Below are 26711 nucleotides of genomic sequence, written 5' to 3' on the forward strand. Positions count from 1 at the left end.
AAGAGGGGGGTGTTCTTCTCACGTTTGAGAAGAATCGCCGATAGAGACCTTGCCTGCGCTCGCTGGGGAATGCAGCCAGGGAGGTCAACCGGGATTCAAGCCAGGTGCCTGGGACAGTTGCCAGCTTCTTATGAGAAGGGCTTGAATTCCCAACAGTATGATGTATCTGGGGTGGTGGTCTTGGGTTACACCCCTTTTCTGTGATGTATGTATGATGTATGGAGGGGTGGTCTTGAGCTCCAGGGCAGGGAATTTAAAATGTCTATATAAGGCCTTGCGCGCCACTGTTCTGGGTTCTCCTCCCTCCTGCGTGTGAAGGGGGCACCCTGTTGCAACAGATCAATAAATATCAGGCTTACTAGCTGCTTTGCTTCTCAATATTATCTGGTTGGCCTCTGCTATTTTTTCCTACCAATAGGGAACCTACGTAAGGACTCTATACAGGCTCTTGGATACCCCATAAGGGGAAAAGGGCAGACTTTTGGTTTACAACACCAGCAACTGGAATTCAGAACCATGGCTGCCTCCAACTGGGAAGGCAGAGGAGACCTTGGTAGCAGTCCATATCCCTTTCTGTGGATTTGCCCAGTCCCCTTTTATAGCCACCCAAGTTGGTGCCCATCCCTGTCTCCAGTGGGAGGGAGTTCCATAGCCCAGCTGCCTCCTTCCCCGGGAGTTTTTGGGAAAGGGCCACTGGGCGAGGTGAGGAGAGGAGCCCACGCTTAGGGTGTAGCTCTGGGGCTGAAGAGGCTGGGCTGGGTGCCCTTCTCCCCCACCCCCCAGTGGCAAAGCTGCATGGTCCAGCACTGGGGGCCGATAGCAGGTGGGGGCATGGCTGGCGCACGTCCCGGGAACGTGTCACATTGCCTGTGGGGACGTGACGCCTGGCACAGCGGGGGGGGGGTGCGCGGCGTGTGTCCGGGGGGCGGCTGCAATGGTACCCCCCTCCCCAATGGTGCGCCCACTGTTCCTCTGCCAGGGTCCCCACCCCAAGTCAGTGGTGGAGGGGCTGGTTGTTGTAACTACTTCTTGAAGTGGGACATACGCTCTGCACATGCCCAGGGGCACCTCTGTTGGGCGGTGTTGCATCTGGGCTCAGGGATCTATCCTTGGCCCAAATAAATCCTGGGGGCACCCCACATGCCCGCCCTTCTTCCCCCCTTCCTGTCCCTCTGGAGCCCACGACACCCCCCCCCCATTGAAACAGACAGAGGCCAGGGTCTTTTTGCTTTTTGCTCCTTTTCAGAAGACACCCGAGTGGTCCTGCAGAGGGGGGGAGCCACAACCCAGCCCCAAATCCTCCTCTGGCAGCATCTGCCCCTTCACCTCAATGGGGGAGAACGGCAGCAGGTGAGACCCCCTTTGTGGGAGGGAGGGAAGAGCCCCCCTCCTCCTTTTCCTCTGCTGCTGCTTCCAGGCCTCTTGCTGATGCGTCCGGATGAGGCCAAGGAGAGAAGGCCAAGGCACTCAGACATCTTGGGCGGCCCAACAAGGACTCTGCTGGGTTTCCTTTCCTCCTCTCCTGCAGATACCTGTGGACAATGACCTCCTGGTTAGCCCTCCCAGAGTCACTGGGGGCCAGAACCCTGCCTGGTTTAGTTCATAAAATCAGACTCACAGATTGGGACGGGACCCCGAGGCTCCCAGACCCCAGCAATTCATTTGTTTCACAAAATAATATTCACAATAATATTGTCGGTAAACGCAACTCTTCAATACGCTTGCAGGATGAATCCAGCAATAAACTAAAAACAGATGAAGAAACGCGTCCACATTCCACAGGCCTGGTCAGAAATGGTTTTAGCAAGTGCCGGGGAAGGTGCCTTCTTGATATCAATAGGCAGGGAGTTCCAAAGTGCTGCCACACAAAATGATGTGAGTTCTTACCAATGAGAAACAGGTATTATGTGTCCCCTATGGGAGCACAAGTTCCATCTGAAGGCAGCCCTGTTTAGGGAAGTTTTTAATGTTTAATGCTGTATTGTGTTTTTAATTTTCGGTTGGGAGCTGCCCGGAGTGGCTGGGGAAACCCAGCCAAATGGGCAGGGTATGAATAAATTATTATTATTATTATTATTATTATTATTATTATTATTATTATTATTCCCCCTAATTGATGGGGTCAAGTGGGGCCAGGCCACCTCACAGGGAAACTGGTCCCAAGTTTTCCTGGGCTTTATTGCACAGTGGAATCTCAGTTTTCAAGCGTCTCTGAAGCCAAACGTTTCAGTTTTCAAATGCCGAAAACCTGAAAATATGTAATTGCTTCCATTTACGAACGTGCCTCAGAAGTCAAATGGCTTCCGCTGTGTGTTTTTCAGTTTTCACCATGGAAATTGACACTCTCCCTTTGCGCCTGGGTTTTCAAATGTTTTGGAAGCTGAACAGCCTTCCAGAACAGATTACGTTCCACTGTATAGCACAGCAAAATACTAATACTAATGATATGATGATACCATATGTATACAGTGGAACGTCCGGTTGCGAACAGGATCCATTCCGGAGTCCTGTTTGCAACGTGAAAAGCCTGCAACCTGAAGCGCCATATCTGTGCATGTGCGTGGTGTGATTTGACGCTTGTGCGAATGCACGAGTAGCAAAACCCGGAAGTAACGCTTTCTGGTACCTCCGGGTCGCTGCGGGATGCAACCTGAAAAAACGTAACATGAAGTGGATGTAACATGAGGTGTGACTGTAATACTATTATAGATTTAAGGTGGGGAGCCCCGCCCCAAAAAACCCTTAGAAATGAATAAATGCTAGGATCAAAGCACAAGCTGAGCGGGGATTTCTGTGGCTGAGCTTCGGCCATCAGGGAACACTAAACTCTCTTGCATTGCAAGAGAGTTTGTGCCCTGAGGTGTGAACAGAGAAAGGGATCTGAAAGGCTGTCAGGGTAACTGAGTCCTGGAGGTGACAGCAAAAGGGGGTCAGGCAGGAAGGGTGGCTGAGGAGGAGGAGGAGGAGGAGGAGGAGGAGCTGAGATTCATAAACACTGCTCTTCTTTGGGGAACAAGCTGTAAGATCTGGACTCCCTCCATGCAGACTGAAGGTGTAAATATTATTATTATTATTATTATTATTATTATTATTAATAATAATTTTATTTATGCCCCGCCCTCCCCAGCCAAGGCCGGGCTCAGGGCGGCTAACAACCAATAATAAAAACAAGTTGATTGGAATACAACTTAAAAAACAAGGTTAAATACAACATTAAAACGTTAAAATGCAGCCTCATCACAGGGGGAGAAAGGAAAAAGGGTGAGCGGATCAAGTTGATTCCAAGCCAAAGGCCAAGCAGAACAACTCTGTCTTACAGACCCTGTGGAAAGAAATCAGATCCTGCAGGGCCCTGGTCTCATGAGGCAGAGCGTTCCACCAGGTGGAGCCATCACTGAAAAGGCCCTGGCTCTGGTTGAGGCTAATCTGACTTCCTTAGGGACCTCTAGGGTGTTGCTATATATGGACCTTAAGGTAATCCGCTGGGCAGACCTGGAGAGGCAGTCCCGTACGTACGAGGGTCCTAGGCCTAGGTGAATAAACCATGTATCTTAAAGCCACGACAGTCTGCGCTGCATCTTCTGTTCCTCCAGAGGAGCACAGACCCCAGGTGGGTGCCTGGCACCCCAAGGGCTTTTGCTGTCGCTCGGCAGAGAGGGGAGCAGCCACCCAACTTTTGTTACCAATACTAATAGGAACACCTTGAACGTGGCCCAGTAGCAAATCAGGAACCATTCCGGCTATTGGATCTCTGTTCACTGGCGGAGGAAGGGAGGTGTGGGAGGTGTGGACCGCCCCGGTATCATCCCTGAGGGGGGGTGACATCACCGCCCCGCCCCTGGCTCCGCCTCTGCCTCTGTTGACACACAGTGGGTGGTCCTGGAGCCTTTGGGCGGCAGAGAGACCTCCAGGGGAGTCCTGCAAGAGGGAGGCTGAGCTGCACCTGGGGATCTGCAAGCCAAAAACTTCACCCCCCTGAGGTGCCACAGTGGGGTGCGGGGTCTATGCTGGTGGCTGAGTCTCTTGGGTGTGGGGAGGGGCCCACAGCTCTCTGCCCTCCCATCTCTGCCGGGCCCCCCGCCTCTTCCACCCCCAACCCTGGCAAGGCGACTGCCCCCCTTCTTCTCACCTGCCTGAGGCCTAGAACTCCCAGAGGCACTCGCAGGTCACCTCCTCGCTGTCGGCCACGAGGCAGCCCTCCCGGTCCGCACGCAGGAAGTATCCGTTGGGGCCCAGCACCGCCAGGAGGTTGTTCCCTCGGATCTCAACGCAGAAATTCAAGGCAAACTTCCCCCAGGGGCTGAAGGTCCCTTCCGAAGTCAGGCACCAAAAGCTCTTGCCGCGGCCTGGGAAGCGAAATGACGGCGGAAAAGTGGTGGGCGTCCAACAAAGACGGGCGTTGGGAGATTCAAGACAGGTGAAAGAAATGGCTTTTTCATGCAATGCAGACTGTGGAACTCCCTGCCACAGGAGGCAACTCTGGCCACTGACTGGGATGGCTCGAGAACAGAATTAGAGGAACTCACAGGGGAGAGGGCTATCAATGGCTAGTAAAGGTAAAGGTAAAGGACCCCTGGATGGTTAAGTCCAGTCAAAGGCGACTCTGGGGTTGCGGCGCTCATCTCACTTTCAGGCCGAGGGAGCCAGTGTTTGGCCACAGACAGCTTTTCGGGTCATGTGGACTAAACCGCTTCTGGTGCAACGGGGCACCGTGACGGAAACCAGAGCGCATGCAAATGCCATTTACCATCCCGTCACAGCGGTACCTATTTATCTACTTGCAATGGTATGCTTTCAAACTGCTAGGTTGGCAGGAGCCGGGACTGAGCAACAGGAGCTCACCCCATTGCACGGATTTGAACCGCCGACCTTCTGATCGGCAAGCCCAAGAGACTCAGTGCTTTGGACCACAGCGCCACCCGTGTCCCTCAATGGCTAGTAGCCAGGATGGCTCTGCTCTGCCGCTACAGTCAGGCAGCAATGCTTCGTAATACAGTGGTACCTCAGGTTAAATACGCTTCAGGTTACATATGCTTCAGGCTACAGACTCCGCTAACCCAGAAATAGTGCTTCAGGTTAAGAACTTTGCCTCATGATGAGAACAGAAATTGTTCTCCGGTGGCACGGCGGCAGCAGGAGGCCCCATTAACTAAAGTGGTGCTTCAGGTTAAGAACAGTTTCAGGTTGATATGAATGGAGTAGTTTCAACAAATATGGACAAAGCACAAAGACAGGTAGTGACAAAAGATGGAAGATTACCAAAGACTTTTTTTGAAATGACTGACAATATGGACTTGATTGACATTTGGAGAACAAAACATCCATTAGAAAGAGAGGGAACCTTCTTTTCTGAAGCCAAAATGACATGGACAAGGATTGACCAAATTTGGGTGACTAGCAGTATGGCGCCGAACATAAAGAAAGTGGAAATCTGCCCAAAAACTTTCTCCGACCACAATGCAGTAAAGATGGTGATGAGGCAAACAACAACTGGCTCCTTCAGATGGAGAATGAATGACACCTTATTCAGAGACGAGGAGATTTGCAAGAAGGCCCAAAAAGCTTTGAAAGACTATTTTGAAATTAACTTAAGGACTAAAGTAGAAAAAAGAATAGTCTGGGACACAAGTAAAGCCGTGATGAGAGGGTTTTTGATACAACAAAATACATTAAAGAAAAGAAAGCAAAATGAGAGGAAGGAAAAAATCCTGGAAAAGATAAAAGAAGGGGAAAAGAAATTAAGATTGAAGCCAAAATCGCAAGAGATCCTAAGAGAAATTAAATTTTATCAAACACAATATATGGAACTGATGAATCAAGAATTAGAGTGGAAAATTAAGCAAATGAGACAAAAGACCTTTGAATCTGCTGATAAATGTGGCAAGTTACTGGCCTGGCAAATAAAGAAGAGACAAAAACTCAACACGGTAACAAATATAGAAGTGGAAGGAAAGAACATAAGTAACCCAGCGGAAATTAGGAACTGTTTTCAGAGCTACTTTAGACAACTATACACACAAGGGCCGCAGAAAGAAATGGATATACAACAATTCCTCGAGGAAAATGGACTGAAAAAGGTTTCGCAGGAAAGTAAGACAATTTTGAACCAGGAGATATCAGCACAAGAAATAGAAGATGCCATTCAAGGCTTGACGCTGGGCAATCCCCCGGGCCGGATGGACTGACTTCCAAATATTACAAAGTTTTGAAGGAAGAGCTGATACAACCTTTGAAGGAAGTCTGTATTGAGATTATGGAGGGGAGAAGGGCACCCGATACGTGGAGAGAGGCCTACATTACACTTATACCAAAGACAGAGACTGAAAAGACCCAACTTAAAAACTACCGACCCATCTCGTTATTGAATGTGGATTATAAAATCTTTGCTGACATTTTAGCAAAGAGACTGAAAAGAGTTTTGATGGAGGAGATTCACGGGGACCAAGCGGGCTTTCTTCCGAAAAGGCATTTGTCGGACAATGTAAGGAATATAATTGACATTTTGGAAAAGTTGGAAGTAAATATAAACACCAAGGCTGTTTTGATATTTGTGGATGCCGAGAAAGCCTTTGACAACATTTCTTGGAGTTTTATGTTGAAGAACCTCCGGGGGATGGGGGTAGGCCAAGGGTTCGAGAATGGTATAGGTGCAATATACTCTGAACAGAAAGCAAAATTAATTGTAAATAATGTGGTTACAGAAGAGTTCAAGATTGAAAAAGGGACACGTCAGGGGTGCCCTATCTCCCCACTACTTTTTATATCGGTCCTGGGGGTTTTGCTTAATATGATTAGGAGGGACCAGTTGGTTAAAGGGATTCAGGTCGGAGCTAAACAATACAAATTGAGAGCATTTGCAGATGACTTAGTACTTACATTGCAAGAGCCAGAAGCTAGTACGAAAAGAGTTTTGGAAATAATCCAAGAGTTTGGTCAATTGGCAGGATTTAAATTGAATAAGCTAAAGACAAAGGTATTGGAGAAAAATTTAACACAGGTTGAAAAAGAAAGGTTTCAGAATGAGACAGGGTTGAATGTGGTTAAAAAAGTGAAATATTTGGGTATAAACATGACAGCTAAGAATGTGAACTTATTTAAAGATAATTATGAAAAAACTTGGACTGAAGTGAAAAAAGATTTGGAGATTTGGTCAAACTTAAAGCTTTCCTTGCTAGGTCGAATTGCAGTTATAAAAATGAATGTATTGCCAAGAATGTTGTTTTTGTTCCAAGCATTGCAAATAATGGATAAAATGGACTGTTTCAAGAAGTGGCAAAAGGATATATCTAAATTTGTCTGGCAGGGCAAGAAGCCCAGAATTAAATTTAAGATATTAACGGATTCAAAGGAAAGAGGGGGGTTTGCCCTGCCAGACTTTAAACTATACTATGAAGCGGCAGCTTTCTGCTGGCTGAAAGAATGGCTGCTTCTTGAAAATACAGACATTTTGGATTTGGAAGGTTTTAATAACATTTTTGGGTGGCATGCATATTTGTGGTATGACAAGGTTAAAGCACACAAAAGTTTCAAAAACCATATTGTCAGAAAAGCACTATTAAATGTTTGGATCAGATATAAAGATTTGCTGGAAAATAAAACTCCAAGGTGGTTGTCGCCAATGGAAGCTAAGGCAGTTAAAAAGTTAAACATGGAGTCGAAGTGGCCAAGATACTGGGAAATTTTGGAAAAGGAAGGGGACAAATTGAGATTGCAGAGTTTTGAGAAATTAAAAGGGAAGGTGAGAGATTGGCTGCACTATCATCAAATAAATGAAGCGTTTAAATTGGACAGTAAAATTGGCTTCCAGGTGGAAAAATCAAAATTGGAGACAGAATTGTTAGAACCCAGTACTAAGAATTTGTCAAAAATGTACAATTTGCTGCTGAAATGGAATACACAAGATGAAACGGTTAAATCAGCTATGATTAAATGGGCTCAGGACATTGGTCATAATATTTTGTTTGCTGATTGGGAAAAGTTGTGGACCACCGGGATGAGATTTACGGCATGTAATGCTTTAAGAGAAAACATTATGAAAATGATATATAGGTGGTACATAACCCCAGTCAAGCTTGCAAAGATTTACCATTTGCCTGATAATAAATGTTGGAAATGTAAAGAAAAGGAGGGTACATTCTTTCACCTTTGGTGGACGTGCCCGAAGATTAAGGCATTCTGGGAAATGATCTATAATGAACTTAAAAAGGTATTTAAATATACTTTCCCTAAGAAACCAGAGGCCTTTCTCTTGGGTATTGTCGGACAGGGGGTGTTAAAGATGGATATAACTTTCTTTTTGTACGCTACAACAGCAGCTAGAATGCTTATTGCGAAGTACTGGAAGACACAAGAACTACCCACACTGGAAGAATGGCAGATGAAGGTGATAGACTACATGGGCCTGGCAGAAATGACGAGCAGAATCCGAAACCAGGGAAGAGAAGCAGCGCAAGAAGAATGGAAAAAGTTCAAGGACTATTTAAAGAAATATTACAAAATTAACGAAAGTTAGAATGATGTTGGACTGGAAAGTAAATGGTTACTATTAGCAATGGTTAAGACAAGGAAAATAAGGAAGATTAGTTTAAATTTAATTTAAAATAAGGGAAGATTTGCTGAGTAATCGATAAGAATTTGGAATACAGAAAAGGGAGGCATGAGGAAGTCGGGGAAGAAAGGTATAAGAAACTAAGATATGAAATGGTACATGTTTTATGTTTTGTTTTTGTTTTTTGTTTGTTTATGTATGTGTTATATGTTTGTGTTGTTATAAAAATCTTGAATAAAAAAATTATTATAAAAAAAAAAGAACAGTTTCAGGTTAAGAACGGACCTCCGGAATGAATTAAGTACTTAACCCGAGGTACCACTGTACACTGGTACCTCTGGATACAAACGGGATCCATTCCGGAGCCCTGTTTGCATCCAGAAGCAAATGTAACTAGCGACGGCACGTCTGCGCATGTGCGTGTCGCTTTTTGTCGCTTCTACGCATGACATCGTTTTGAGCATCTGCGCATGCGCGAGCAGCAAAACCCAGAAGTAACGCGCTCCGTTACTTCCGGGTTGCTGCGGAGCGCAACTTGAACACGCTCAACATGAAGCATATTCAACCCGAGGTATGACTGTACCGGTTTCTGGAAACAGCAGGAGGAGAGCAGCCCTTGTGCTCGAATCCTGCTTGTGGGTCTCCCTTTGGAGCAACAGGATGCTGGACCAGATGGGCCCTGGGCCTGCCCCCCTGGCATGTCCCCCCCTTCCCTCCCCCCATCACCTACTCTGGAAGTGGTAGATGCCCTCCTTGCAGGGCAGCAGCTCGATGCAGTCGGGCTCCAGGAGGTTGCACTGCAGGGCCTCGTGGCAGGAGGAGCTCCCCACGTAGCCATAGCAGCCGCGCAGCAGCAGGAAGGAGCGGTTGGCCAGGCGCAGGCCAAACTCCTCGTGGGGCCCTGCAATGCAGCGGGGCAGGAGGTCAGCTGGGAGCTGGCAAGGAGACGGGGTACCTGAGGCATCAGCCGACCTTTGGTCCAGACTTTTCTTGGCAGCTGGCAAGGCTGCTCTCCTTGCTTTTGAGGTCTGGGGCTGGAGGAGGACCCCTTTTCCAAAAGAGCCAGAAGGGGCGGGATGTGTGGGGTGTTTAAAGTGCAGTCCAAACCAACAAGTCAGGTTTTGCAAAATATGAGTTGAAACTTGCAGAGCTTTCCTGCGTGTTTGCTAGAAAGAACTCTGCAAGACACGTTCCCCACACTGTGCCCTGGCAGGCAGAGGAGGGCATAGTAATATATTCTCTTACCTGCCTGGGCACACCCTTTCCCCATCTCTTCATGATCTGCCAGCAAAAAGGCAACATTTGCTAAGTCGGAGCTCCAACGCTCAGGCACCGTTTTAAGGTAGACTTCAGTACGTCTTTACAACTGAATCGCCATTTCAAGCCTGCCTGTCTCTGTTAATCTCGTTACTCTGCTGTATCTGTTACTCTCCAACAAGTATTCTGAGTGAGTAAGTGCTAATTTCAAGACTGTTAGTGTGATGATTGTTTTAAGGGGGAATTTTGCATCCCAAAATTCATATTTTCTATTATCTTATTCATAAAGACCCATGAAATATTATCAAAGGCCTTTTCAGCATCTATAAACATTAAAGCATTAAGCTTATTTCTCATTTATGATCGCCAGATATTCTATCACATCAGTTAAATTTCTTATATTATCCTTCATCTGGCATCCTGGTAGGAAACCAGCCGGATCATGATGAATTATTTCTACCAAAACTCCTTTCATTCGGTTGGCCAGTATATTGGCAAATAGCTTATAATCATTGTTTAATCATTCCCTTTTAAGCTGCAAAGTGATGACACAAATGTGAGGAAGGATAATATCTAATAAATATATCCTCTCCTAGCATCTGTTTGCATTTCTACAGGGGTTACGTCAGTTGGGTCGCCAGGCCAGACTCCTCACCCTCCAGCAGGGGCAGGTGAGACATCGCATAAGGTCAGGGGGTTTCCTTGGGATTCCTGGGGAGATGCTTCCTTCCTGCCCCACCTCCTCCAGCCAGAGACCCTCCTTGTTCCAGGGAGTGGCTCATCCTCTCCCCCCTCCCCCTTCTCCTCACCTGGCTGCATGGCTCTGGCGACCACCAGCCCAACAGGGAGGGTGCCCAGGTAGCGGCCGTTGAGCGCCCTCAGGAAGATTTTCCCATAATGCCACAGGATGCTGAACTGGGTCTCAGGTTCTTTGCTACAGCCATCGGCCATCACACTCTGGAACTCCCTCTGGGGAGAGAAGACCAGGTCAGCGGGGGTGAGGAGAGAAAACCAGCCACTCTGCCCCATGGGAATGAAAGTCCCCGTCCCCCGATATAGCAGGTGGTAATGCTCTTTGGGACAATAGCAATGTGGCCCCTCCACCATTTGGCTATGGGGCTGGGAACTCCACCTCCTGGCCCTCACAGGGACCCTGGACTCAGCCTTTTGGGGGGGTGGAGGAGCCCCTAACTTACCTGTGCCAGGTACTTGTGGTTGATGTCTTTCAGCTGCACGGTTTGGGCATCGGGACTGACATGAAAGAGGAACGTGGACATGGGGGTTGCCTTTTTGGAGCCTGCGTAGACCTCTGAGTCTGAGGGGAGAGAAGAGCAGCTCAGCAGGTGCAGCACGGGGAGCTGCTGCCTTGCACTGAGTCGGCTTCATCTAGCTCAGGACACTGGCTGGCAGCATTGTCTCTCCAGGATTTTGTGGGATGTAATCCACTGGAGCAGTCAAGTACAACATTCCTTGTTTCCCTAGAGTCCTGTAGAACGCCCTTCCATTTTTTTTTAAATAAATTTTTATTGATTTTCCAACATATAATATAACACAATACAACTAACAACTAACAACACATAAACAAACAAACATATAAACACGTATAATTTCTTAACCTCTTTTTCTTAAACCTTATTTCAATGACTTCCCCATACCTCCCTTTTCTGCATCCCTGTTTTAAACTTTTCCAGCAACCCCTAATTTCAATACTTATAATTCAGTTTCTAATCTTTTTCCTCTTACCCAATTATTTGTCACTGCAATTCTGTTTTACATTACCCATGACATTTTAGCACTCATTAATTTTACAACAGTTCTTAAGATAAACTTTAAATTTCTTCCAATCTTCTTCCACCGTCTCTTTCCCTTGGTCTCGGATTCTGCCAGTCATCTCAGCCAGTCCCATATAGTCTATCACCTTCGTCTGCCCTAGAACGCCCTTCCATCAGATGTCAAGGAAATAAACAACTACCTGACTTTTAGAAGACCTCTGACGGCAGCCCTGTTTAGGGAAGTTTTTAACGTTTGATGTTTTATCATGTTTTTAAGATTCTGCAGAAGCTTCCAGATTCAGTCCCCACGGACAGCATCTCCAGGAAGGACAGGGACAGACCATGCCTGAAACCCTGGAGATCCACGGCTGCCAGCCAGGGTTGACAATACTGAGCTAGATGGAACCAGAGAACTGTGAAAGGGACCTCCAGGGGTCATCAAGCACACCCTCCCAAATCTGAACTGAATCACCCCTGACATGAGTCAAAGAGGCCCTGGGCCCCTGGCCTGGCCCCTGCTGCTCCCCCCGGGGTTTACTTGCCGCAGAGGATGCCCATGTACTTCTTGGCCCTGGTTCTCAGGCTGACCCACTGTGGGCACCTCTTGATGACGAACCACTCCTCGTTGTCTTCGGGGCAGTCTCCGAGGCACAGGAGCCCCCGGCTGCCCTGCGGGTACAGGATGTGCCCCTCCCTGTCGGTCAGGAAGGCCAGGCAGCCGGGCCTCAGGTTCAGGTGGAAGGCCGTCTCGGCCGAGGGCTTCTTGGCCAGCTTCTCCAGCCGGGAGACGAACTTGTGGTTGGACGTCTCCAGGTGGCAGACGCCGCAGCGCAGTCTCAGGATGAAGCCGCACTCCTCACAGTAAGGCACCGGCGTGTCCACCCAGACACGGTTCAGCTCGGGGTCGGTCCGTGCGTACAGCCGGCTGCTGGGGTTGAAGAGGACCACGTGCGCATGCATGGCCAGCTGGGGCATCCACATGTGGCGCCGCGTCAGCTCTCTGCAGACGCAGAAGACGTCCTCCCCGTCCGACTCCAGGAACTTCTTGCTCTCCAGATGTTGGAGGCTCCAGGCCCCGCTGGAGTGCACCTCCAGCACAAACTGGCTCTGCCGCCCCAAGGCCGGGTGACCGCACCGGACGGTGCCATCCGCGTCCACCAGGAGGCAGCGCCCTTGGTGGCCCCTCAGCACCGCCACCGTCAGCTTCCCAGGCTTCGTGGTCACCTCCAGGTCCCAGGTCTGCAGGGGGCGAGAGGGGCAAGTCAGCAAGGATCCTGAAATATACTCTGTCAAGAGTGGTTTTCATGCTCTTTGTTCAGTGGTGAGGAGGAATGGAAGTTCCCCCAGAATGTCTGCTTTATATACATTATTTACAATGGGCCCCATGTGATTGGCTAATTCCGGGAGGCCAATCGGGTTGCGGATTCACTTCCACCTGGAGCTGGATTGGGTGGCTCCTGTGGACCAATCAGACTGCTGCATTCTGAATCCTATTGTTCTAGGACCAATCAGACTGCTGCCTTTTGGATCCTATTCAACTCAGTACATAACAGATCCTAAAGGAATGTCCCTGGGTATTTCTCTGGGATGATTTATCATATTTCTGCACCATTCGCACAAATCGCAAAGTGGCTTACAAGCAATAAATCACAAATATAACACAAATCATACAGCATAATTAACAAATCATTGGCAAAATAATCGATGAAATGCTATTAACAAAGCAACTAAAGAAATAAGCTAAACAGCACCGTTACAACAGAAGTCAGAAATGTTACAGCACTCAATCATCCATAGAACAATATTAACAACATTAACAAAATTTAGAAAGCATCTGAAGGCAGCCCTGTTTAGGGAAGCTTTTAATGTTTGATGCTCTGTTGTGCTTTTAATTCTGTTGGGAGCTGCCCAGAGTGGCTGGGGAAACTGAGCCGGATGGGCGGAGTATAAATAATAAATTATTATTAAATTATTATTGTAATTATGGTCTCTGTGTGTGGTTTGGGAGCTGCACGGTCAGGGGAAAAACAATGCTGTCCAGGGTTGTAAAGACTGTGGAGAGGATAATTGGGCACACTTTTCCCACCTTGGATCAAATCTATGCTTCCAGGTGCCATAAGAAAGCTGCAGAGATAGCGCAGGAGAGTGCGCACCCTGGAAATGATCTTTTTCAGCTTCTGCCTTCTGGAAGACGGTAAGGTAAAGGTAAAGGTACCCCTGCCCGTACGGGCCAGTCGTGTCCGACTCTAGGGTTGTGCGCCCATCTCACTTAAGAGGCCGGGGGCCAGCGCTGTCCGGAGACACTTCCAGGTCACGTGGCCAGCGTGACGAAGCGTAAACGCCGTTTACCTTCCCGCTATAAAGCGGTACCTATTTATCTACTTGCACTTAGGGGTGCTTTCGAACTGCTAGGTGGGCAGAAGCTGGGATCGAAAGACGGGAGCTCACCCGGCCGCAGGGATTCGAACCGCCGACCATGCGATCGGCAAGCCCTAGGCGCTGAGGTTTTACCCACAGCGCCACCCGCGTCCCTCTGGAAGACGGTACTGGGTTATAAAGACTAGGACTAGCCACCTGAGAAACAGTTTCTATCCAAATGCGATTTTGGTTTTTAAACGCAGTGTAAGGTAGTCTTTCCTGCCAACCTAGCAGTCTGAAAGCACGTCAAAAGTGCAAGTAGATAAATAGGTACCGCTCTGGTGGGAAGGTAAACGGCGTTTCCGTGTGCTACTCTGGTTCGCCAGAAGCGACTTTGTCATGCTGGCCACATGACCCGGAAGCTGCACACTGGCTCCCTCGGCCAATAAAGCGAGATGAGCGCCACAACCCCAGAGTCAGTCACGACTGGACCCAATGGTCAGGGGTCCCTTTACCTTTACTAAGGTAGTCTTTATGTGAGTATATTGTATTCAGTTATGGGGTATCAGAGTTTTTAGGGGCTAACCAGGCTGGGATAGCTGGCTTGTGGGTTTTTGAATGTCTGATGTAGGTTTTTTCAATTTTGTTGTTCTGTATGGGACAATGACAATAAAGATTATTGTATCATATAAAATAGCAACTAAAAGGGAAAGTAAGCGCTGTTTTTTGATGGTATTAATATAGATAAGATAGATAGTCAGAAGAAGCGGCCATATATGACCTTGGCAGCATAATAATAATAATAATAATTTATTAATTTATTAATTAATTTATTATTTGTACCCCGCCCATCTGCCTGGGTTTCCCCAGCCACTCTGGGCGGCTTCCATAGAAACCAAAAATACACTAAAATATCACACATTAAAAACTTCCCTGAACAGGGCTGCCTTCAGATGTCTTCTGAATGTCAGGTAGTTGTTTATCGCTTTGACATCTGATGGAAGGGCGTTCCACAGGGCGGGCGCCACTACCGAGAAGGCCCTCTGCCTGGTTCCCTGTAGCTTTGCTTCTCGCAATGAGGGAACCGCCAGAAGGCCCTCGGTGCTGGACCTCAGCGTCCGGGCAGAATGATGGGGGTGGAGACGCTCCTTCAGGTATACTGGGCCGAGGCCGTTTAGGGCTTTAAAGGTCAACACCAGCACTTTGCATTGTGCTCGGAAACGTACTGGGAGCCAATGTAGGTCTTTCAAGACCGGTGTTATATGGTCTCGGCGGCCGCCCCCAGTCACCAGTCTAGCTGCCGCATTCTGGATTAGTTGTAGTTTCCGAGTCACCCTCAAATGTAGCCCCACGTAGAGCGCATTGCAGTAGTCCAAGCGGGAGATAACCAGAGCATGCACCACTCTAGTGAGACAGTCTCCGGGCAGGTAGGGTCTCAGTCTGCGTACCAGATGGAGCTGGTCGACAGCTGCCCTGGATACAGAAATGACCTGCGCCTCCATGGACAGCTGTGAGTCCAAAATGACTCCCAGGCTGCGCACCTGGTCCTTCAGGGGCACAGTTACCCTATTCAGGACCAGGGTGTCTTCCACACCAGCCCGCCCCCTGTCCCCCAAAAACAGTACTTCTGTCTTGTCAGGATTCAACTTCAATCCATTAGCCGCCATCCATCCTCCAACCGCCTCCAGACACTCACACAGGACCTTCAGCGCCTTCACTGGTTCTGATTTGAAAGAGAGGTAGAGCTGGGTATCATCTGCATATTGATGGACACCCAGTCCAAACCCCCTGGCATAGCCATTAGCAGGGGTGTGTGTCCAAACTTTTTTCAAAAAGGGCCAGACGTGATGAAGTGAACATGTGTCGGGGGCCGGCCAAAGTTGTTGACCTTTTTTCGGATTGAAGTTGTTGAGCTTTTTAAAGGATATTACCCCCAGGAAATAAACTGCCACAGGGGCCAGAATAAACCGACTGGATTGGGCCCCCCCAAAGGACTTTGGACATGCTTGACCATTGCAATTCAGTGGAAAACAGCCCCAAATCTGACACTGGAGCATCATTTGAGGTTTCCGGGGGATACCTGTTTCTTCCCCAGTGAGTTTCCCAAGACGCTGACGCCGTCGCCATAGCATTCCCCAGTGAGATACCCGCCTGTCCAGTTGACCAGCCCAATCTGCATGGCTGCGCAGGAGGGGCGGAGCTACCAGGGCGTCAGCAACAGGCAGGCCCCAGCTTTGTACCTTGCGCTGCCCACCGACTGGCCGGCTGGGCCATGGGAGAGGCTTCTGAGGGCACAGGGGGGGCGGGGAGGAAGAGAGGAAGAGGTTCTCCCTGCGGGAGACGCTGGCCCAGGATTCCAAGGGGAGAAGCTCCATGGCAAGTCTGGCCTTTGTGACCTCAGAAAGGATGGAGGGGTCTTGGTGGACCACAGGCTGAACACGAGCCAACCATGTGATGCAGCAGCAAAAGTGGCTAATGCTATTCTAGGTTGCATCCACAGAAGTCTAGTGTCCAGGTCAAGGGAAGTCAAAGTTGTTGGGAAACTGTGTACGTGCAGCTACTCACACTGAGTCAATTAAGGTTTGGCAGACAGCCAGAAGGCAATCTGAAGGAGTAAGTCTGCCTGGCGATAACAGAGGCATGGAGACAGCTCCCTGACTGGTCAAGCTCTCTCAAGGGAGTGATAATTAATGGCCTACTAACTGGTAGTTCAGTTGTTCTGTGTGTCAGTGAGTGTAGGAGTTGTCAGTCGTGTCAGAGAGAGCTAACATAAGATCTGCGTTCTGTTCCTGTAAATAGTCCACCGTATATAATAAACCGTAAATAAAAGCCATGGTTTTCCCAGTAGTGATGTATGGAAGTGAGAGCTGGACCGTAAAGAAGGCTGATCGCCGAAGAATTGATGCTTTTGAATTCTGGTGCTGGAAGAGACTCTTGAGAGTCCCATGGACTGCAAGAAGATCAAACCTCTCCATTCTGAAGGAAATCAGCCCTGAGTGCTCCCTGGAAGGACAGATCCTGAAGCTGAGGCTCCAATACTTTGGCACCTCATGAGAAGAGAAGACTCCCTGGAAAAGACCCTGATGCTGGGAAAGATGGAGGGCACAAGGAGAAGGGGACGACAGAGGACGAGATGGTGGGACAGTGTTCTCGAAGCTACCAGCATGAGTTTGACCAAACTGCGGGAGGCAGTGGAAGACAGGAGTGCCTGGCATGCTCTGGTCCAGGGGGTCATGAAGAGGCGGACAAGACTAAACGACTAAACAAGTTTCTGGTTCCTGCTTCGTCTAGCCTGTCTGCAGCCAAGTCGCCAATTGCTTCCGTGGATTCTGCATGTACTCTGCTAGGTCTGGCTAAGGTCCTGCAACTAGTCAGAAAGTTGTGAAACACCAAAAGGTTTTGCCAATAATAGTCCCGCTCTCTTCTGCCTTGGTCAGACCACACTGGGAATACTGTGTCCAGTTCTGGGTGCAACAATTTAAAAAGGATGTTGACAATACCGGGGGGGGGGGGTCTTGTCATCTAGGCAGCCCACTTCTTCGCTGCAAATGTCAATCAAGATGCCTGACGATCCCTGGCCTGACTGAAACATCCTTTTGAAAAGGTGCATACTTTGGCTCCAGAATCCATCGTCACAGACCTGTTTCATTCACACAGAGATACCTGCTCTCTCTCTCTCTATATATATATATAATTAAGAATTTCAACATAACAATTTATCAAAAACATACCATCCTCATTCCCTCCCTATTTTCCCCTCCCCAAACCAGAACCCCCGATCCCTCCCCCCCCCCAAGACTTCCCTCAGCTCCTCTCTCTGGTTTTTCAGCACATGTTAATCTCTGCATATTATAAAATTGTAAAGATCCTTAATTTATCTGTCTATATGTGACCAATAATAAATTTGCGTATGTTTATTCAAAGATACCTGCTCTTTTTTGACAGGTCTGCTGGGATAGTTATTGATAGTTTGGGGGTCTCCAGAAGAATTTCCGGCTACGGGCCAAGACTTCAGGAATGAGATTATCGCCCCTCTCTTATTGTCCACTCCGGGTCGCCCAGCCACTGCCCCAGGGTCCTTTCTCTTGGCAGATCAGGGTGAGAAGGGGACAGCAAAGGTGGCCAGGTTTTTAGCTGGGGCAATCAGGATAAGAGCCACTATTTGGCTGCTGATTCCAAACCCTAAAAGGAATTTTATATAATTGACTTTTTATTTCTGTTCTTGGTATGTTGTTGTTTTATTGCTGATGGCTGCTGCAAATAAAGATTCATTCATTCATTCCCGGAGGAGAGATGGACAGCTGAGCGGCTCCTTTGCATCTGCCCAGCTCAGCTGAGCTCTTCGACAGGGGCGCCTCTGCCCCAGGAGCGCCTGCAGGGGGCGCTGTCTGGCCAGGAATTTGGCCCTTGGAACGACCTGAGACACGTCTTTGGAGGAGGAAGGAGGAGGGGAACACGTGTCTCGAGATGAGCATCCCGGAAGCATCCATGTGCAGGCGCACCGCAGGGGGACGCTTTGCTAGCCGCCCAGAGTTGCTGGGGTATAAAATTATATTATTACTATTACTATTACTATTACTATTACTATTAATATTAATATTTATTATTAATATATTAATATTAAAATATATTATTAACATATTAATATTAAAATATATTATTAACATATTAATATTAAAATACATCATTACTATATTATTAGAATATATTGTTTATATAATTATATATTAATATTAATATTGATTCATAACAACAACAACGAAACAACAATATTATAACTATTATTACTATTATTATTATTATTATTATTATTATTATTATTATTATTATAATATTAGGATCCTTTGGGAGTTGAGAAATTTAAGAAACGAGGTAACTGAACCCTGCCCAGCGCCCCCGACACGAGCCCCTCCTCTCCTCCGGGTCCCGCGAGGCCATCCAAACGACCCCCTCCCCGGCTCTCAATGCGCAGCCGCGCCCTGGGGAGCGGAGGCGACGCAGGGAGCCCGGAAGCTGCCGATCCCGGCGCAGGTCTAGACAAACGCGACCGAGTCTCTAGGCGTCTCTCCCTGGGCGCAGGCGCAGCGCCGCCTCCCGGGCATGCGCGGACGGGCGGCGTTGGCGGAAGTCGGAGCGGGCGGCGCAGGCGCAGTGCGGGGGGGGCCAGCGGCCGGGCGAGGGGCTTCGGGCCGAGAGGTGAGCCCCGCCCCCTCGGACACCCCCCGGGACCCCCCCGGCCCGTGCGGGAGAGGGAGACCCCCCACCCCTGGCAGGCCGGCCCCCCCCCGCTTCCCGGGCCTCTCCTGCCCCCCCCCGCCCCATCCGGGTCCTTTCCAAGCGCCCCCCACCCGCCTCCACCCCCAGCCCCGCCCCCTCCGACACCCCCCCCGGGACACCCCCCGGCCCGTGCGGGAGAGGGAGACCCCCCACCCCCTAGCAGGCCGCCCCCCCCGCTTCCCGGGCCCCACGGGAGGGGCCTCTCCTGCTCCCCCCCCGGGACCCCCCCCCCGGCCCGCAGCGGCGCCTCCTCCCGCTGCTGCTGCCAGCCCGTGCGGGAGAGGCTGGGGGGGAGAGGGAGACCCCCCGCTTCCCGGGCCTCTCCTGCCCCCCCGCCCCATCTGGGTCCTTCCCAAGCTCCCCCCCACCCGCCTCCACCCCCCCAGCCCCGCCCCCTCGGACTCCCCCCCCCGGACCCCCCCCAGCCCGCAGCGGCGTCTCCTCCCGCTGCTGCTGCTGCTGCCAGCCCGTGCGGGAGAGGGAGACCCCCCACCCCCTAGCAGGCCGCCCCCCCCCCGCTTCCCCATCCGGGTCCTCTCCTGCTCCCCCATCCGGGTCCTTCCCAAGCGCCCAGCCCCGCCCCCTCCGACACCCCCCGGGACCCCCCCCCGGCCTGCAGCGGCGCCTCCTCCCGCTGCTGCTGCCAGCCCGTGCGGGAGAGGGAGACCCCCCCACCCCTGGCAGGCCGCCCCCCCCGCCCCATCTGGATCCTTTCCAAGCGCCCCCCACCCGCCTCCACCCCCCAGCCCCACTGGCACCTGACCCTGAAACGGGGGAGGGGGCTGGCAGTAGGAGCAGGGCCGGACTGAGGTCGGATGCGGCCCTCGGCTCCAGAAGGTAAGGGGGTCCTTGCCAGGTCCGGCTCTCCTTTCTCCACGACAAATGGCCCCTGTTTTGTGTGTTCAATAGATGCCAGATGGTCACTGATGGACCTCGCAGGTATCTCAAGCCACTGGCACATCACGAAATGGGTGTTTTATCAAAGTAATTGTAGAAATCAAATACAATTAAGAAGTATATCAATAGTGAAATACAATTAAGAAAAAGTATATTAATCGTGGGGACGCGGGCGGCGCTGTGGGTTAAACCACAATCAGAAGGTCGGTGGTTCGAATCCCCGTGATGGAGTGAGCCACAACTGGACCTAATGGTCAGGGGCCCCTTTACCTTTATATTAACCGTGAAATGGTTATTAAGCTCTAACTTAAAATGATTTTTTATTCATAACAAACTTAACAATGCAAACACATTGGCATTGGGCAATGACAAAAGTTCCTTTAGAAACGCAATTTGCAAAGGCTCATAATCTAGTCCCTAGAAACTTGCTATAAAGTGAAGTAATAATAGCAAACCAGTGATATTTGAGGGAGCGGGCAGCGCCCGTTGCCGACATCATAGGAGCCGACACAACACGAAACACTGTCTCTGTATGTAGGTTTTAGTTTATTAGCTTTTGTATCTTATATTTTGGAAATATACTTCCAGGTTTTTTGCTTTAATTTTTTGGGCAGGGGCCCCAAGGGAGTGGGCCCCTAAGCTAGAGCTTGTTGAGCTTATACCTTAATCCCGCACTGCATGGGGGGGGGGGGCCAGCAATAGGAGGCAGGCTGGGGCTTACAGATTCTCTCCCCATCCAAATTGTGGGTGCTGCTGCAGAAAGCACCTTAGGCCCCCCCTCCCCGAGTTGGGGGGAGCCCTGTAGCAAAAGCCTCTGGTGTTCAGGTCAGACACTGAGAGACCAGGCAAGTTGCACATGTGCAGCCCATGAGGGTGCCCCCCCCAAAGGGAGGGGGGCTTTTCTCCTTTGAGTGCCCTGGTGGCACCGGAACGGCTTCCCAAACTGCCATTGTTTGGCTGGCATTTCTGCTGCGTTTGGGGTCCTTGGAGACCCCATGAGGACCAGCAGCCCTTCCTTGCCTGCTCCTGCCCGGGAGCTGTTCCTCCAGAATGTGGGAAAGCACCTGCCTGGCATGCAGGAAGTCCCGCCTTCGACCCCCGGCAGAATATCCAGGAAAACCTGGGACAGAACCTGTCCTGAAATCCTGCAGAGACACGACCATCCATCAGTGTGGGCAGCTAGATTGAGCTAGATGGGCTAATTGTGTTTGTTTATTTTGCCAAAGTTATGCATCACTTGAGTGTAGGAAACACCCCACCCCACCCCGCCAGGTTTCACCGAAAGAGAAGACAGGAAAAATTGACAACCATATGTCTTGGATGCTTTTACTGAGATTCCTTCCAACTCTACAGCTCTGTGGTAAAGGGACCCCTGACCATTAGGTCCAGTTGTGGATGACTCTGGGGTTGCAGTGCTCATCTCACTTTATTGGCCAAGGGAACCGGCGTACTAAGCTGCTTCTGGCGGACCAGAGCAGCGCACAGAAACGCCGTTTACCTTCCCGCCAGAGCGGTACCTATTTATCTACTTGCACTTTGACGTGCTTTCGAACTGCTAGGTTGGCAGGAGCAGGGACCGAGCAACAGGAGTTCACCCCGTCACGGGGATTCGAACCGCCGACCTTCTGATTGACAAGTCCTAGGCTCTGTGGTTTAACCCACAGCACCACCCACTTTTTATACATCTCTGTGGTATAAGAAGTTAAAATACTGAAAGAGATTAAAATTCACATCAACTTTCTAAGCACCTTTGGGCAGCCTTGTCTGCTTGACCTCAATAGGCAGGGAGTTCCAAAGTGTACTGAAGGTCTGACTTGGTGCAGGGAGGCTCTTTTGCTCTTGTTATGAACCCCGCCTGCTAGCCTCCCCTTGGGGCACCTGGTGGGCCTCTGTGGGGACAGGATCCTGGATGAGGCGGGTGGTCAGCCTGACCCAGCTGCATGGCTCTTCTCACGCCCTGATGTTCCCTTGCAGCTCTCAGAGCCAGCCCAGCCCCCGGCGCCATGGAGAAGTTTGGCATGAACTTTGGGGGCGGCCCCAGCAAGAAGGACCTGCAGGAGACCATCGAGGTGCAGAAGAAGCAGCTGTTGCAGTACCAGGGGCGCCTGAAGGACGTGGTGCGGGCCTACAAGAGTCTTCTCAAGGAGAAGGAGGCGCTGGAGGCCAGCTTGAAGGTCCTGTCGGTCTCCCATGAGGTGGACGCTGGGCTGGGCAGCGGTGTGGCCCAGCCCCTGGGGGTGGCTGGCTCCTCTAGCCCGGACCTGAGTGAGGACCAGAGCTCGGTCCACAGCGAGGACAGTCATGGGACCACTGCCAGCCTGGCCAGCGTGAGGGGGGACCTGGTGGGCATGGAAGAGGGGACGGTGGCAGTGGTGACCGCAGCCTCTCCCTCGAAGCTGGAGGAGACCAGCAGCTCCGAAAGCAGCGGCGTGAGCTCTGGCAGCGGGGAGCTGATTGTGGGGGTCGCCGGTGAGTCGGACAGGAGATTCCTGCAGCTGAAGACTCAGCTGGCCACGCTGACCAGCGCCCTGGCCACCGTCACGCAGGAGAAGTCTTGGATGGAGGCCTCCTACCAGGCCGACAAGAAGAAGGCCAAGCAGGAAATGGAGAGCGCCAGCCGCAGAGCCGAGGAGGAGAGGAGCCGGCTGGAGGCCGAGGTCAAGGAGGCGCAGGAGCAGCTGGCGGAGGTCAAAGCGCGCCTGATCGCGCAGCAGCACGACCGGGCGCAGGAGCAGGGCGACCACGCCGTCATGCTGCGGGAGCTGCAGCGCCTGCTCCAGAGCGAGCGCGCCCTGCGCCAGGAGGCGGAGCTGGGCCTGGAGGAAGCCCGCGAGGCCCTGGCCGGGAAGGCGGGCGTGGCAGACCGGGCGGAGGGGGCTGAGCACCAGGCCCGGCAGCTGGGCCGCGAGGTGGAGGAGCTGAGGCGGGAGCTGAAGGCCCTGCGGGAGGAGAGCGCCCGGCCGGACCCGCAGGTCCAGGAGTTGCAGGCCGAGGCGGCCAGCTTGAGGAGCCACTTCCAGGCGCAGCTGCTGCAGGAGATGCGGAAGGTGAGCACAGGGCGGGGAGCGGAAGGGGATTCTTGCACTGCGATTCCTGCACTGCAGGGGTTCGGACTACCGTATTTTTCGCACCATAAGACGCACCTAGTTTTCAGAGGAGGAGAACAGGGAAAAAATATTCTGAATCAAATGTTGTACTAAACTATTTAATAAACTACTGGTACATCAGAGTGAGAGGGACAGGAGCTGTATGTTTGTTTAGCGTGTGTGCTGAAGGGGCCAGTGGATCAGCTGAGACGCTGGGGGATTTGCGTAATTTTCCCCTCTCCCTCATCCTGTGCCCTCCCGGCCCCTGCATCCTTCCTATTTTACCTCCTGGTTTTCACTGTGCTCGTGGCTCAGAGCTCAAGGTTGGGGTTTTTTTTGCTGCTGGTTGCTTAAATTTTATCCTTCCTGATCCAACCCCTCCTGTGCCCTGCCGTCCCTCTGCAGCCTCATTGCTCGGTTTAGGGAGCACGCGGACCTTTGCTAGCTGAGGCTGCTGCAGCTGTTGCTGGCTACGTACCGGTTTTAAAAGCGCCTGCTGGCTTTGAATCGCCTGCCTCCTCCTGGCTCGCTGTAAAGCAAGCAAAGTGAGAGCCTCGTAGAGCATGTAAGCGGCTCTCACTTTGCTTACTTTCAGAGAGCGACAGACGGCCTCCTGGCTGTAAAGCAAGCCAAGATAGAACTGCGCAAAGCGGGGCAGAAGCCCTGTAAGCGGCTCCCGCTTTGCTTGACTGACGGGAGCCATGGCTCCGGTCCAGTGCATTCGCTCCAGAAGACGCACTGGCATTTCCCCTTTCTTTTTAGAAGGAAAAAAGTGCGTCTTCTGGAGCGAAAAATACGGTAGATGACTCCGGGAGTCCCTTTCAGCTCTGCAAGTCTGTGATTCCCTCCTAAGCGGAGCCCCAAAGCAGGCACCGTCGTTTACCTACATGGTCCCTTGACTTCTCCAGCTCACCACAGGGTGGGGTCACTCTTACTGGCCCCCTCCATGAGGCCTGTGGATGCCATGCCAGCATGGAGCCTTTTGGGGGGAAGAGCAGCCTTCGCCAGCCTGGTGACCTCCAGATATTTTGGGCAGCAGCTCCCGTCCTCTGTGAGGGCAGCAGGTTAGCCCAGGCTGGTGGCATGACTCCCTGGCAGAGCCAAGCGATGCTTCTTCCCCACCTCCTGGCCAGGCTGGAGATCTTCTTGGGCAGGCAGAGAAAGCCTTTGATAGTGTTTCTTGGTCATTCTTGATTAAGGTATTTGAGAAAATGGAAATAGGTTATTCTTTCCTGGCTGGAATTGAAGAGCTCTATACTGATCAGTCCGCAGATATTTTAATAATATTCTTTCGGATAAATGCCAAATAATAAAGCGAGACAAGATTGTCCCTTGTTTACAGTGGTACCTCTGGTTGCGAACGGGATCCGTTCTGGAGGCCCGTTCACAACATGAAAAGAACTCAATCTGCAGCGGCGCATCTGCACACACGCAGGTTGCAATTCGCCGCTTCTGCGCATGCACGTGACGTCATTTTGCATGTCTGCACATGCACGAGCGGCAAAGCCCGGGAGTAACCCTTTCTGGTACTTCCGTGTCGCCACGGGACGTAACCTGAAAGAACGTATCATGAAGCGGACGTAACATGAGGTGTGACTGTATTATGGCGTTAGAAATTGTGCTTCAGAATATAAGGAGAAATAGGGAACTTAAAGATATTGCGGTGAGACGCAGAGTCTGTAAACTAAGGGTGTTTGCTGATGGTGTGGTGCTGACGTTGGAGCAACCTTTGGAGAGTGTTCCGAAAGCGTGAGAAGAAATCAAAAGGTTTGGAGAAGTGGCAGGTTTTAAAATAAAACCAGGCTGGGTGGGTTCCCGCTGGCCTCATCCAGCAGCCTCCGCTCATGCCCTTCTGTTTCTCCTCCCCCCACAGACGGCTCAAGCGGAGGATCGGATCCAGTTGGAGGAGCAGCGGGTGGCCAGCTTGGAGGCCCAGATCTCGGAGGTCTCTGAGCTGCTGGGCACCTACGAGAAAGCCAAGCAGAAGGACCAGCTGGCCATCCAGAAGCTGAAGGACCGCATCGCCCAGCTGGACCTGGAGAACAAGACCCTGGCCATGGCTGCCTCCGGCCGCTCCCCGCTGGACCTCGCGGCCTTCGAGGAGAGCAGCCTGGACGTCAACGTCCTGAAGGACCGCATGGAGAAGCTGAAGGAGATGCTGCAGGAGGCCACCAAGGACAGCCCGGCGTCCGCCCAGGAGATCGAAGCCTTCTGCAGGCTGGAGCCCCCCAAGGGCGGCACGGAGACGGGGGACGGCGAGAAGGCCACCGCGGCCTACTACCAGCAGGAGCTGAAGCAGCTGAAGGAGGAGTTTGAGAGGTACAAGCAGAGGGCCCAGGTGGTCCTCAAGAACAAGTCGGCCAAGGACGGGAGTTTGGCCAAGGAGCTGGAGGCGGCGCAGGAGCAGCTGGCCGAGCTGAAGGAGAAGCACGTCTCCCTGCGGCTCTCCTGCGAGGAGGGCGCCCGGCAGCGTCAGCAGGAGGCGGAGGCCTGGCGCCAGGAGGCGGCCCGCCTGCAGCAGCAGCACAGGCAGGAGCTGGAGAGGAGCCAGCTGGGCTTCCAGGAGAAGGTCCTGCGCCTGGAAGAGGAGATGCAGAAGCAGCGCGACCGGGCGCTGGCCGTCCTGGCCGAGAAGGACCAGGAGCTGGAGCAGCTGAGGGCCCTGGTGCTGCCGTACTACGGGCTCCAGGGGCCCAAGCAGGGCCCGGCCCAAGCGGGAGGGACCCAGAGCGGGGACCCCAAGGGGGACGAGGGGGACGTCTCCCTGGAGACCCTGACGCAGGCCCTGCACCTGGCAGCGCCCAAGGAGCCGGCCTTTCTGCTGTACACGGAGCAGCTGGCCCGGAAGGAGGTGGAGGCCTCGGCCCTGAAGAAGCAGAAGCGCAGCCTGGAGGCGGCCGTGCGGCAGCTGCAGGAGAGGCTCCTGGAGGAGGCCGAGCGGCACCGGGAGGAGGTCTCGGGCCTGCAGGGCCGCCTGCAGAAGAGCGCCCGGGACCAGGGCAGGGAAGGCGCCAACCTGGAGTACCTCAAGAACATTTTCTACCGCTTCCTGACACTGACGGACTTGCTGGGGCGGCAGCAGACGCTGACGGCTATCTTGACTATCTTGCATTTCAGCCCCGAGGAGAAGCAGGCCGTGCTCAGCCAGGCGGGGGGCGCAGGCAGCTGGTGGCCTTCGGGGAAGAGGTGAGCCCCCTGGGCTGCCGTGGGGCCGGCTGCTCTGCCCAGAGGGTGCCCCTGTGCCAAGGAGGAGTGGGTCTGGCAGTTCCTCTTCCCGCAGCTGTGGGCTCTGAGCGCCTTTCTGCTGCCAGGATCCGCCCTAGAGCCATTTCTTGAAAGGGACCACGATCTGGGAGACGGGGTTTTGAATCAAGTGGGTTTTTTTTGGGGGGGTGTCTTCTTTTGCCAAATGGGGGAATTCGTGCAGGCTACATTTGGGGTTTTCTTCTTCCTGCCTCTCAAGCTTCAACTTGGTTTGTGATCTGTAAATAAAAAGGACCAGCAAGCAGAGACTGT

General features: G+C 51.7%; 3 protein-coding genes across 3 annotated transcripts in view; 1 reads left to right on the forward strand and 2 right to left on the reverse strand.

Annotated features, from left to right (window-relative positions):
- Positions 1–26711, reverse strand: part of PPP6R2 (protein phosphatase 6 regulatory subunit 2) — a 1004265-nt gene that overhangs the window by 479235 nt on the left and 498319 nt on the right. The gene's annotated exons all lie outside the window — the stretch shown is intronic.
- FSCN3 (fascin actin-bundling protein 3) lies at positions 1221–16285 on the reverse strand. The gene is made up of 7 exons (XM_083573255.1): positions 16016–16285; positions 12120–12816; positions 11002–11120; positions 10615–10774; positions 9279–9449; positions 4130–4346; positions 1221–1532 (listed from the first exon to the last, which is right to left on the reverse strand). Exons 1-6 carry the CDS (start codon positions 16112–16114, stop codon positions 4141–4143), a joined length of 1452 nt encoding a protein of 483 aa, XP_083429381.1. The 5' UTR covers positions 16115–16285; the 3' UTR covers positions 1221–1532; positions 4130–4140.
- On the forward strand, positions 22047–26705 carry GCC1 (GRIP and coiled-coil domain containing 1). The gene is made up of 2 exons (XM_083572711.1): positions 22047–23156; positions 25069–26705. Exons 1-2 carry the CDS (start codon positions 22113–22115, stop codon positions 26383–26385), a joined length of 2361 nt encoding a protein of 786 aa, XP_083428837.1. The 5' UTR covers positions 22047–22112; the 3' UTR covers positions 26386–26705.

Source organism: Podarcis filfolensis (genome assembly GCF_964270895.1).
Source record: "Podarcis filfolensis genome assembly, chromosome: 10".
Taxonomy (NCBI): Eukaryota; Metazoa; Chordata; class Lepidosauria; order Squamata; family Lacertidae; genus Podarcis; species Podarcis filfolensis.